General features: G+C 32.9%; 2 protein-coding genes across 2 annotated transcripts; both read left to right on the forward strand.

The window, feature by feature from the left end:
- Positions 1–2,771: 2,771 nt before the first annotated feature.
- LOC143621910 (cleavage stimulating factor 64-like) lies at positions 2,772–7,505 on the forward strand. Its single transcript, XM_077093192.1, has 7 exons — positions 2,772–2,849; positions 2,910–2,987; positions 3,679–4,191; positions 5,003–5,095; positions 5,432–5,575; positions 6,214–6,357; positions 7,377–7,505. The coding sequence occupies exons 1-6, from the start codon at positions 2,772–2,774 to the stop codon at positions 6,337–6,339; spliced, it is 1,032 nt and encodes a 343-aa protein (XP_076949307.1). The 3' UTR covers positions 6,340–6,357; positions 7,377–7,505.
- A 2,459-nt stretch (positions 7,506–9,964) lies between these two features.
- On the forward strand, positions 9,965–14,077 carry LOC143621840 (uncharacterized). Its single transcript, XM_077093144.1, has 9 exons — positions 9,965–10,064; positions 10,482–10,577; positions 11,181–11,265; positions 11,340–11,461; positions 12,014–12,038; positions 12,202–12,285; positions 12,889–12,918; positions 13,028–13,133; positions 13,994–14,077. Exons 1-9 carry the CDS (start codon positions 9,972–9,974, stop codon positions 14,061–14,063), a joined length of 711 nt encoding a protein of 236 aa, XP_076949259.1. The 5' UTR covers positions 9,965–9,971; the 3' UTR covers positions 14,064–14,077.
- Positions 14,078–14,316: the final 239 nt, after the last annotated feature.

A 14,316-nucleotide genomic window follows, 5' to 3' on the forward strand; every position in this document is an offset into this window, starting at 1 on the left:
AAAAAGGTATTAATCTGCATTTTATACAAGTTAAATAAATTTTTTAAACAGAATTGAAAGGCTTTTTTGTATATTTTTGGTGAGTTTTAAGTACGTTGGTATACCAAATTTGATAAAGGATCTAATACAATAATCTCTTATCGTGAATTACGTACGCCAGTTCCTGCACCATCGATTTCAAAAAGCACACGGTAGTAAAATTGTAAATTTCATCAATTCTGAATCTGTCCTAATTAATTGGACTCATTTCGACCAGTTCACGATTTACGTTGATCTTAAACCGAAACTTTTGGATCTGAAGATGTCAAAATACGTCAATTTTGAACTTAACGCTAATAAAGAATTCATAGTGTAAAATTGATGAACTCTGGTCAAAAAATTGAGCAAGGAAATCAATCTAAGGCATTTAGAAATCATCCATCGGTCCTCATATCAACTTCAATTTATAAACTAAACATGAATTGAAAGTTACAAAGCGTTTAAATGTATAATGTGTATTTTTGTCTGAGTGTTTTAAATGTATAGTGTGTAATTCGTTTTGCTCATAAATTTGTTCTGAATACTTTAGTTTTTCGCCTAAATGTTTTAAGTGTGTAATTCGTTTTGCTTGGAAATTTATTCTGAATTTCTTAGTTTTTTGCTTGAATGTTTTAAATGTGTAATTCGTTTTGGTCCGAAAATTGTTCTAAATGTCTTAGATTTTTGCCTGAACGTTTTAAGTGTGTAATTCGATTTGGTCAAAAAATTGTTCTGAATGCCTTGGATTTTTATCTGAACGTTTTAAATGTACAGTGTGTATTTCATTTTTCGCACTCTGTTTTGAAAACCTGCACAATATTATCTCCGTTAGTAATCGTATTATACTTGGCCTAACCCTAATCATAGCTCACCTGAACGTAATATTTTTGAACCATAATATGAGCTCAATTGAGTATTATTATTCTGCAATTTCATAGTCGACTGATGATTCTAAAGTCTCCTACACATTAATTCGTTTGATTAAATCATACAATTTTTGATCTATTTGAAGATTCTTGATGTTTAACTACTTTCTATTTTGATTTTGGTTTTGACTTTTGAGATTTTGTAGTTTAAGCTCTATTATAGTTCAAAAATTGGATGAGATAGAACGCGAAGTTCAGATTTTGGATTATACTCGATGAATTTGATGCTATTAGTTTGGGTTGTTGATTCGATATTTACGGTTATGCCATAGAGTTTAATTGAAATCGACGTTCAAAAAACTCACGTACGTAATGTACGATAACTGATTATTGTACAATAACCATCCCTACCAAATTTAGGTTCTTTTTACCAAAACATAAGATTTGTTATGATATTTTTTATGAATAAAAATAAAAAATAGTATTGATGCGACACGAATTTGTAAAACTATAAGCTAAATGTTTCAAGGCTTTTGAATGTGGATGTGAGATGTCCTAGATGGTGGTGCCAAAAGGAGGCTTTATTATAATATTATGCTGCAAAATGAAAGACTTGAGGTGGCGAGGTGAGACGAAGCTCGTAGACTACTTGTTTTCTATAGGTGAAAACTGAAGGAAAATTTTGAATTAGTATATTGTTGTCAAAGATCATTTTTTAAAATGAATGAAACGTACGAGCATTATGACAACATGCTGGTCCATTTGGAGGGCAATAAATGAGTTATTATTCTCTAACAAGGAGGCATTAACTTAAAATAAAATAGATAACGAAGTCTAGACATACGGGTTTAGGAGGATTAAAAAATAGGTCCAATTTGGTAAACGTTGGGGTCAATGTAGTAATTTCAATTCTGATAATATCCTAAGTGGTGAGGGTTATAGCGTGTTTTTTTTGTGTTTCACTTTCGTCATTATTCATATAAAAACACCTATATACAAATTAGGTCTTCCCTAATATTCGAGGCAAGTATGAATCACAGCTATGGTTATGAGTTAATCAAATTTAGTTCCGGTTACGAATTATTTATTCTTTTCGGTTATAAGGAAAGACATATCAGTATTTCACTTAATTTGGTTAACCTTATGTTAACTATCACTTTCTACATCAATTCAAGCTCATTCTAGTTCTAGTTAATAAATCTAATAAACTAAAAAGCCAAGTCACAAATCCCAATAGAGCGTCAAATCCTTAAAAACCAAGCAAAAGAGAATTGAAACCATCTTCTAAGAGGTTGGTGTTAGTTAGCATCATACCATGACTCAGGACTACATTCATTTATACATGCCAAAACAAGTTTAAAGTTTTGGTTCGGATCACAGAGCCATGTAAAGATAAACAGAAACACTTTATCCAGTTAGTCTTAATGAAAGACCGAAAGAAAGATGAGTACAACTGTATGAGTAATACGGATGGGCAAATTCAGTATTGATACCGGTACCAGTACTGAAATATGTACCAAAGTTTTGAGTTTTGGTACCGATACGGTAGCGGTACTTCTCAAATTTTACCTTTTATATCGGTACCTGTAGTGATGCTGAACCGAATATTTCGATACCGGTACAAAAAATTTACGATTTTCAAGATTGGGATTTTTAGTACGGTTACCAATCTCATCCATCCTAATGAGTAATGTGTAAGAAGAAAAGAGACGAACAAGTAACAAACATTTTATTCACTAACTGTTTTTTTTTTCTCTTTAATTTAAAAAAATATAACATGTTACCTGATTCATCATTGACGTTGAGAAAATTGAAGTGTTAAACAACGAGAGCAAGAAAAGCAGCGGCAGGCCGTTGAGTTGTAAACCCTAGGTCGGTCGGTTAGGAATGGCGGACGGTGTGTCGTCGATGAATCTGGCAGGAATGTCAAAGAATCAACTCTACGATTTAATGTCTCAGATGAAGGTATTAGGGTTTAAATTATGATGTTTTCTATTGAACTGATTGATTGATGTGTTGGCTTAGACGTTGATAGAACAGAACCAGGAGCAAGCCAGGCAAATCCTCATTCAAAACCCTCCACTCACCAAGGCTCTCTTCCAGGTCTCTGCTTCTTTCTTTCTTTCTTTCTAGGGCTCACTTGTTTCTTTCAATTTGTGGCTATTTTGACTTTTCAATGTTTTAATTGTGATTTTCTCAATATTTATCTAGTCATAATCATGCGTACATGTGTTGAATCTTCTACAAATATACGTGATATAGAATCAACAGGTAACGGTAATTCGAGATACAGAAAGACCACCCGAACTACCTGTTGAGCAAATTCTAAACTCAAGTTGAGATACAGTTGCACTACTCAACCCTAATTTAGACCCCGAATAGCATCATTCAAGTTGCTAACCTTGAACTAGCAATGGAAAGGATCAATTACTCATAATCCAATGAAAACAAATAATTTTTATTGATAACATCTGTTGATACATTTGGAGAAAAAAAAAGGAAAACAAACTGAACCACTAAGCGCTAACCCATGAGCTCTAATTATGTAGGACTTCAACTGGAAGTAAAATAAAACACACGCAGATAACTAAAATAAAAAAGAGAAACACAAATTAAACTACTGAAAAACATTAATGCATGGCTAAAACTTAGAAATAGTAAAACCGATGGGTCTCAGGCTGCTGGCGTGGACCCAATATATATCAATATGAACTTCACATTGATGAGGTGACAATGCAGTATATAATCTTTTAAATCAAAATTGTAATAATTCTTTCTTTGCTTGTTTCATCAGGCACAAATAATGCTTGGAATGCTGCATCCGCCTCAAGAAACACCCAAAACTCAGCAGGACGGCCCGCCACATCCTCAGCAAGCAACGCCGCCGGCTCAGAAACCCGTTCAAAACCCTCCATTGCCAGCGCAGCAGCCAGCAAGTTTACCAACACCATTACTTCCATTACAACCAGTGCAACATAATAGAACTCATACTAATGCTCCGTTAGCACCACCAATGTTATCTCCACAATCCTCAAATATGGTGCCTCAATATTCTACTCAGCCGCCGCCATCGGTTATTCAACCGTCATTGCCGCCTGTAACCACCCCGTTGCAGCCGCCTATGCATATAAGTAGCACGTCTCATCTGCCACTTCAACCACCACTTCAACCGCCACTACCGCCACAACCCAGACCGGCATCTATGCCACCAACTTTTCCTCATCAAAGTTATCCTCACATGGGACCTGGTGCAGGTTTTCAGCACCAGGGTGCATCACAACCACATCATTCACAGCCTGTGTTTCATGTAAGATTCATGTCATAATTGTAGGTGTGGGTTGTTATATGTAGCAAAAGTCTTTTAAAAAGTGTCAGACTTCTGTTATGAAGTTTTTGTGTTTAGAAAAACAACTAGAAGATATGTATGTTAAAGGTTGATGTGGATTTAAGCAATCAATTTTAAACATTAATCCCTTAGATGATTTTGGTAATTGGTAGTGGTTATATCTTGTTAACATTTTTTGCTTGTTCTAAAGGACATTATGACCTATTCAATAAGTTTATGGCATTTTTGACATGTTAAAAAGTTGAGGGATTTAACTATTTTTTAAAAGTATTTTTTAATTTGACATATAATTGCGTTAATATTGGACAGAAACAACCAATTTTCAACATAATATATGGACCATTTTGACCTGTTTAACCAGTTACTATGACATTGTGAACAAATACAAAAAAATTTAGACTTGATCGATAAAACGGTGAAAAAATCCAATATTAACACGCCTTTTTTTATAATCTTATTTGAGTTTTTAGTAAGATTTTATCAAGTTTCTTATGTACACAACTACATATATATTAAATAATGTATTAAAATATAGATAAACTTATGCACTCACTTTAGCCTGCATATAACATAAAAGGTTCAAATGGAAACTCATTCCATCTTTTACAGGCCAATAAAACATGTTATTGGAATGGAATGATTCATTGCATGAGATTTGTCTATTCAATTTTACATGTTCTTCATTCATTCATTTTCAACCAAATAACAAACTAACATACCCTAAATATCTGTTACTATCACATTTTCTCATTTATTTTTTTTAATATTATAGTCAGCTTCAAGACCTCCCACTAATATGAGCACCCCGTTTTCTCAAGGACAGCCACCACTCCCGAATCAGCAGCCGCCTCAAACATTGTACCAGGTAATCCTAAATCTTTATTTGAATCCATGATATTTAAAATAGACAAACATGAGGAAACATCTTGATTACCTTTTACCTTGATGTTCTATGCTACAAAATGCTCTGTTACAACCTAATCATGTCTCCAAATATCCTCTAAACAATATGCATCAATTTAAAGTACTTTTCAACACTAATTGGGTTTCAGTTCACAATTAGATGTTATAAAAAATATCCATCTTGCTTTTTTCTGAAAAAAAATCCGTTATATGGAAGATGCAGGATCACATAAATTTGCTTCTTTAAAAAAATAATAAATTTTGGCTTGATCATTCTGGTGTTTGACTTGGTCAACAGGGAGGAAGTTCACATGTAGGGATGGATTTCAATCAAATGGGAATCCAACCCGAAAGAGGATCCAATTGGATGCCTGAAGGACCATCACCACCACCCTTTCTTCCTCATATGAGTTCTGCCAGTCAGCCACCTCGACCTGCATCAGTAAGTCTATTCTCTATTTCCTAGAACAACAGATAAATTCTTATTACTGTAGTTTTATCTTATAAATACAAAGAGGAGTCCAATTTGGATTGCAGCTTTTGATAACAGGTCAAATTGACATGTAAACCAACCGAACAAACACGAACAATTAATTGAATGGGGTTGTTTTGTTCGTGATCGTTTCTCTAAAAATGAACATGTCCGTGTTCATTTATGTTCGTTTGTTAACAATATAAACGAATGGTTTGCGAATGTAAATGAACGAACATGACTGAGCTAAAATCAATTAAAAGTAAATGTGAGCAATAATGTGTTGGGCCTAAAAACTTTTTGAAACCAGACAAAATTGTAATCAGCTTAAATTGTAAATGATTATGCTAACGAAAATTAACAAACGAACACAAACAAACGAACATTCACTAACATAAAAGTGTGGACGTAACCAAACCTTTTTGAACATGTCCATGCTCGTTCGTTTATAATAAACTATCCGCTGAACAGTTCAGGAAAGGTTCATTGAACGTCTAGTTCGTTTACAAGTCCAAAGCCATCCAAAGCATCTTCAAATGCATACAAACTTATTTTAAAATAGATACTGTTGCTATGGCTTTTAATTATTGAATTTTGTGTTTTTGCAGTTAACTGCTGACATGGAAAAGGCACTGCTTCAACAGGTTATGAGTCTGACACCTGAACAGATTAATATGTTACCACCAGATCAAAGGAACCAAGTGCTTCAGTTACAGAAGATGTTGCGTCAGTAAAATACCATCACATCATTGGTAAATATCGTTTAATTCTTGTAATTGGGTCTAAAGTTACGATTGCCAAAAGAAGCATCTTGCTTGTAAACAAACCGAACGAACACGAATTGGGCTTGCACCTGTTCACCTGTTCGTTCGTCTAGCTTTAAGCGAACAAACGATTGAACATGAACAATTAAACGAATGGGGTTTTATGTTCGCGTGTGTTCATTAAGAAAATGATTGTGTTTGTGTTTGTGTTTGTATACGTTCGTTTGTTCATAGTATAAACCAACAGTTCATGAATGTAAACAAACATAGATGAACGAACATAACCGAGCGAACACCAATTATAAGTAAACATAAGATCACTATGTTTGGCCTAAGACATCAATATATTAATTTCTTAAGCGTAAACTAAATTGCAACGGACCTAAATATTTTAATAAATGTATAAACGAACTTAAATTGACGAACATAAATGAACATAAAGTACGAACATAAACGAGCGTATACAAACATTCACGAACATAAATGCACAAACTCGCCATGTGTTCTTGTTTGTTCTTTTAACCAAATGAACAAAAAAAATTGTCATGTTTGATTGTTTATTAAATAAACGAACATCCTTCCGGACGGTTCATTGAATGTTTGGTTCATTTATAGGCCTAATTCTTCTTTTCTTGTGTGTCCTAAGTCATCTTTTGCTCAGTGTTCTAAGTTTACATATGAAATTATGAATATATTAGACAGAGTTTAGGATTATAGTAGCTATTCTTAAAGATAGTTATCTGTTATTTTTGCCTTTTAAAAAAAGGTTATCTGTTTAAGTTAATGGAATTACTTTGTAGACAACTTTTATCTTTTGTAGTTTTAGTAAAGTGTTAGTAAATAAAATAATCTAATCTAATTGAACAACATTGAAATCTCACTTATTTGGTGTTTGAGCTGCTCATTAGTATGAGCAGTACTTGTGTCTTATATAGTTGTACCTGTTTGTTTTGTCATTTGCTGTTCTGATGAGATGTTTATTCATGTTTTTTCTCACTTTCTTACAGGACTTTCGGAGGAACTAGATCAGGATTGATGAGACAACAGACGGTTGATGTTTTCTAGATTTTGTTTCATATTTGCGTTCCTGTTACATTTTGGCAACCGATGAAAAGTAGTTATAAGAAACCGACATTGCTATCTAGTTGTTCACAATATACTTTTATTGTTTGATTCTGAAATGTGTTTAGAAGATTGTATGCGGTCTCATCTGGGGTCTTTGTACTGTTTGCAAAAAACTAAGTAGAATATGTGGAGATTTTATGCTACAGTTTTGCTTAATTCTGAGGTATTTAGAGCGGAAACATATTATTTTTGCAACAAAAAGCCCAAAACTTCATATGCTCAGTCTTAAAATAATTAGAGAAAATGGTATAAATGTTATGGCTAATGTTGTGCTTTTAAAGCATTTTGTGAACCAAACTCTCATTAATTGGAAAATGTACTTAAATCCCTTTGATGTTTTATATATAACTTGCATATTTTATTTCTCCTCATGTTTTTTATTTTATTATATGGTTCCATCTCTTTATTTAAAACACATGATTGTATATATCCGTCATATGTCTTTATCAGAAAGGATTGAAAATATTATTTAACGACATAAACCAGCATTGTACCTGATTAAAGCTGTGCCTCTAAAGTATGACAATTGAATTTCAACTAAACTATGTATTAGGAAAATAAATGAAACAAAGTGTTATCCTTTTAAGGACAAATTTAACCTGAAAATTAGGTACATACACAATACAAGCATAAAGATCATTTTTATGGCATTTCTTTTCAGTAAGTATTATTCCTTTTAAGGTACATAACAAAGAACATGGATACTCCATGCTATCAACTATTGTATGATATCAAAATACCAAAAAAGAAAAAAATAGGTTACAAGGACACCCGTAGTGCTTCCAAAGAAAAGTGAAAAACACTCCGTTACGTCATTGTCATACATCTTAAAAAAGGTCTCAAAAAAAGTGTGTAATGACTTCATTTACCACATTAGTTAAAATAAATAGAATACAATATGAAATGCTATGATTGAGCAACAAATGTAAGTAAGATTGATTTTGGAACGGAACACATCCTACAAGTTGGTACGAGCACGCCTAAGTAGGCAACAACCTATTTCCCAAGACACCCGGAGTGGTGTTAAGGTGAAGACGTGTCATAAGCAACACCTCGTTATACATGCTCTAACACAAGAATAAAAAAACAAAATAAGATTATTTTTGGGAAGTAACATAATGTGATTTTTATGAAAAGGTTATATAGCAAGTAATTTGATTCAACTTTTTATTTAAGTCATTTTAATTAATCATAAAATATAAGCACGCATCTTTAAAATATAGAATTAGTTTTTGGGAAAATTCCCAAAATAGCCTTATTTTGGAAATAGATTCTAGTTTTGTCCTCCAAACTTAATAATTCCTAAAATGGCCCTCTTTAACTTATCTTTAACCATGTGTTAGAAAATCTAACACGTCTTTGACGACATGTTAGCATAACACGTCGTCAAAGACGCGTTAGATTTCCTAACGCATGGTTAAAGATGAGTTAGGCCTCCAAACACATAGTCAAAGATATGTTAGTATCAAACATATAGTTAAAGATATGTTAGCTTTTTCTTTGTTTTTTTTAATATTATATTTTTATAACTAGTTTTACTTATATTTGTTTTTCTTTTGTAACTTTTATTATATAAAATTTTATATTATTTCGAATATACCAACGAGAAATGTTTACTTTTATCTACGGACCAACATAAATTTTATTTAAAACCGAGCGGGGTCAAATTTTATTGAACATTTCGATATTGATTTGGCACGGCTCGAGTTTGAGTAAGTTTATGTCGGTCAGTAGGTAAAAGTTAGCATGCCTCGTCGGTATATTGGAAATTATATAAAACTTTATATATTAAAAGTTAAAAAGAAAAATAAATATAAGTAAAACTAGTTATAAAAATATAATATTAAAAAAAACAAACAAAAAGCTAACATATCTTTGACTATACGTTTGATGCTAACATATCTTTGACTACGTGTTTGGAGGCCTAACTCATCTTTAACCATGTGTTAGGAAATCTAACGCGTCTTTGACGACGTGCTAGCGTCTTTAACCATGTGTTAGGAAATCCAACGCGTCTTTGACGACGTGTTATGCTAACATGTCGTCAAAGACGCCTAATACATGGTCAAAGATGAGTTAGAGATGACCATTTTTTAAAATATTAAGTTTAGGAGATAAAATTGGAATCTTAATTTGTAGACGGACTATGTTGAGGATTTTCCCATTAGTTTTCTAGTATTGGAATCATTGAATGCATGATTATTATCACCTGGACCCACATATGTAATTGTAAGAAAAAAGTTTTGACTTAAGTCAATTAAGAAACAAACAATAATCAATATTCATTGTTCTTCCCAACCCCTTTCTTTCTTTATCTCAGAAAATAAATATTTGTAAAATAATATTCATTGACCCTCTAACTCCTTAAATCATGCCCATCTTCTCTCTAGATCCCAACCCACCTGCTGCAATTATTATTATTATTATTATTATTAATATTCATATTCACTCCCATCAATCTTTGATTAATACTAGTAATGGGTGCTAATTGGGAGCTCAAGAACTGCTGCAATCATGATCAATTGGTGTTCCTCATCACTCTGGCTTTCTGTGTCATTGTCATTCTTGCGGTTTGTTCTATTTCTATTCAATTATCATCAAATTGGATTTGGGTTTGTCTTTATATTATTGTTTTCATGCCACTTTGTTTGGGTGATTATATTAAATTGCAGTTTTTTTTAGTGAATGGTTGTTGTTGTTGTGCATTCACTATTTGCATAGTCAAAATGTTAAGAATCCAGGAGCAGGAGCTGGTGGTATTATACTCTTGCTCCATGATTATTTGACTTTTATCCAATACTCAAAATGCCTTTTGACCTGAAATAAAACTATAAAAAGTTTCCGGCTTGAAGCTCGCTCGACAGCTCGTTTGTAAACGAACTGAGCCCGAGCTTAGCCCGGGAGAGGGGGCAAGGTTAGCTGGCTTGTTGGATCACTTGTTCGGTTTGTTTAAATTTTTATACTGGTTATTTGATTTGATCTTGTAGCTATGGAGGACAGTAATAATTTTGCCATTCAAGCTTGTCACTATATTTCTTCATGAAGCAAGTCATGCTGTTGCTTGCAAACTTACATGTGGACATGTAAGGAATTCCTGTGTAGCTTTTTTGTTTTGTACATGTTCTTCGGTTGATAATTAAATTCTAGGTGATGCAGATCCATGAATCTGAAATAGGGTATGCATTATCATTAATATTTATTTGGGTATACAACACTATTTTCTAGAATGCAAATAATATCAAAAGCATTATAAGGTATGTAGGTGCATACCTATACATACCCAACTTCGGATGTGGGGCGAGGTTCATTACAGAAAACCAAATTATTGCGACAACAAAAAGAAAAACAATGTAGATGTGGAAAGATGGGTAGATTGGAATAGTGGGCAATGGGCTAAAACGGGTCATTTTTAGTATTAAGTCTAGTGGGTCACCACAACCATTTATGATTTATCTTTCTTCAAGTTTTAATTTTTATTAATAACTAATGCATAAATTATAATTACAAAACAACATTCTTACAATCATAACCTCAATCGCTGAATAAAAATGATTTAGGATATTGTGTGCATTGAAAACAGACTTTCGACAACTTTCAACCTGTTTCCATTCGACTAAATTTTTTATTTGGCCCGTTTAAGTAAACAGGTTAAAATTGCCGCCACTAACTTTTCATGTAAAATGAAGGTGGAAGGAATGCAAATTTTTGCTGATGAAGGTGGGATGACTGACACACGTGGCGGTGTATATTGGTTTATATTGCCAGCTGGATGTAAACTTCTTTCACATTCCTTATAAAATTATCAGCTTTTCAACTGCATACTAAGTTTTTATGTTGTTTGAAAGATTTGGGATCTTCATTTTGGGGGATGGCTTTGATATTGGCTTCAACAAATCTTTTAGCTGCAAGAATTGCTGCTGGATGTTTAGCAGCTGCCTTGATTATTGTTCTTTTTGTTGCTAAAAATGTAAATAACTTTCTCCATCTCATTGTTTATGTTCAATTATTATTTTGGTAATCTATATGTGTTAGCCACCAAGGTAGCAGGAGTTTCAGGTCGGGTAACGGGTCACAATTTGTTGAAATTTTTGACGGGTCAGATTAGTAAAAACTTTAACTGGTCAAAATTAGTTAAACATTTTCATGTGTTCAGAATTAGTAAATATCTTTGATGGGACGTCGCAATGGGTTGGTTTGACCTGCACCCCCTTTTTTTATTTACTGTCCATCCTTTAGAATTTTATAAACAAGACTTAGTTTTGTAAATAATTAATCAGTAAAACTAATTACAAATTTATTGTTGAATAATTTTTCACTTTTATTGAAGAAAATAATTTAGGAGGTTGTAATAACCCGTTTGGCCCGTTTCCTTTTTAGCTTTACTTTACAATTTCAACCGTTTGACCCCTTTATATATAAAATATAAAATGATTTGACCAACTTTTTACATAAATTAGTTGGAAATGCCCCCTCTATCTTAGAAGTATCTCATGATCTTACTCTTATGTCATATTCACAGTGGACACTTCGCGGGCTTTGCATAGGTATGGCAATACTATCCTCCAAAAATATTCGTTCTAATTCTAGGTGGCAAAATGGGCGGGCGGGTTTGATAACTTTTGATGTTTTTTTTAAGTTATTTTTTTTGAATCTTTAAATAAAAGTTGCAAAATTTGACACTTTTTTTATGTCCATTATGTTTACCAGGATTTCTGGTGGTCATTGCTGTAGTTTGGGTCTTGCAAGAAACAACTAAAATTCGAATTCTTCGGTACATAATAATGTTCATTGGTACTAGCATCTTCAACTCTTCATGATTAGGCTTGTAAACGAATCAAACAAACAGGAACACTTAAATGAACGGGGTTTTCATGTTAGCGTTTGTTAGTTGAGAAGACGAACGTGTTCATGTTCGTTCGTTAACAGTATATACGAACGGTTCACGAACATAAACAAACGAATTTAACTGAACACAGCTGAACAAATATAAACGAACATAACTGAGAAAACACAAGTTAAAGGTAATCTGTGAATATCAATCTGTTGGGCCTATAAAAATTAATATAACAAGACTAAATTTTAATGGGTCTAACAATTAAAATGAATACACATACGAACAAACGTAAACTAACGAACATAGATGAACCTTCATGAACATACATGAACGAACGAGACTTGTGTTCATCTTCATTTGTTTAATTAAATGAACAAAATGTTTTGTTCATGTTACTTCTTTCATCAAGCGCACGAACATAGACGAACTTCCCACCGAACGGTTAACTAAACGTTCAGTCCGTTTACAAGCCTATTCATGATCTCTCTTTTTGCTACATCATGAGTGAAGCTTTTAGTGACCGAAATATGTTACTTGCTTGTCACTCAATAATGTTGCAGGTGTGATGAACAGTGTGTTTTCTATCTATGGTATGATTTTTATTTCGAGAATGTTTTATTCTTTTAAAATACAAAATTGATATGCCTAGTGTGTGTTTATTTATAGAGTTAAAGATGAAAACTTTACATTTTTATGCAGATATATATGGCGATTTAATTTCTAGACAGGTTCATACTAGTGATGCTGAGAAGTTTGCAGAAGTTTGTCCCTGCCCGTGTAATGGTGTCGGGTGGGGTGTCATTTGGTTAGTTATCATTCTTTCATCACAATTTCATAACAAGTTTAAAAAACAGGTAGTGTTCGGGTTGAGTTCAGTTAAACGGGTCGTGTTCAGGTTAACATGTTAAACCCGTTAAGTTAAATAGTCGATATGCCAACCTGTTTAGTGAAACAAGTCGACCCACTAACCCGTTTAACCCATTTTTTCAACCTACAAACTCGATTAACACGTACAACTTGGTTATCAGCCACTAACTCGTTTAGAAAAAATGGGTTAATGGGCGTGTTCGGGCACGATTGTAAGTTTGTTTGTGGGGGGGAGGGATATATACTTTACAATTGTGATAATATCTATTACATTTTATGAGTTTGGGTCAAAACTGATGAGTTAGGTAATGCGCCAAAAATGGGTTTGGGTTAAAAATTGTTAGTTTTATGTGCGGGTCAGTTTCGGTTGTGCTGACTTGCTATTTGCTAGCACTTCTGTATATTTTTCATGAACTGTGAATAATTAATGTAATAAATATGCTTAAAAAACTATATCACTAAAAGTTACACTGTTTCTTAAATATAACGATCGTGACCCGCTGCATTTTTAGCTATTTTTTTTTCTACAGTTATGATTTAACCCATTTGATATGTTATCAAATAAATACAACCCAAATTCACACATTTTCATAATGTGTTAGAAAGTTTTGGCATGTCTAACTCGTCTGACCCATTTGTGACCCGTTGCATTTTCAGTTCTTCTATATGCTATACATACATATTCGACCCAAATTGACACGTTTTTTATATAATTAAAACATTCTCATTTTCACATGACATCAATTAACAAAATGTTGAAACTTTCACGAGATATATAGGTGTTATTTTAATTTGCAGGGGGCTTGTATCACTTGTTTTTCTTGGTATAGCTACATACTTTGGTCTTGTGATATTGTCTCAAGGTTAATCGGTGCGTTCTCTTTATTATTTCTTGGAATTTATTTTACCAATTATATATTTGTTTGAAGATCCACAAGTAAAGCACTTCCATTTATACAAAATTGAATGCACAGAATAATTGATGACAGAAGCTGAGAGTATACATTTTTGGTAGAATCTTGAACCACATGATAATTGATTGAAACTTTAGAGATATATATTAGGGCTAATATATATACATCCTATTGGCTGATTGTAGTTTATTTGGAAATGTTATAGTT

The sequence above is a fragment of the Bidens hawaiensis genome, unplaced genomic scaffold, assembly GCF_021521415.1.
Source record: "Bidens hawaiensis isolate Kalapana, Puna unplaced genomic scaffold, B.hawaiensis_p1.1 tig00002977_1, whole genome shotgun sequence".
Classification (NCBI taxonomy): domain Eukaryota; kingdom Viridiplantae; phylum Streptophyta; class Magnoliopsida; order Asterales; family Asteraceae; genus Bidens; species Bidens hawaiensis.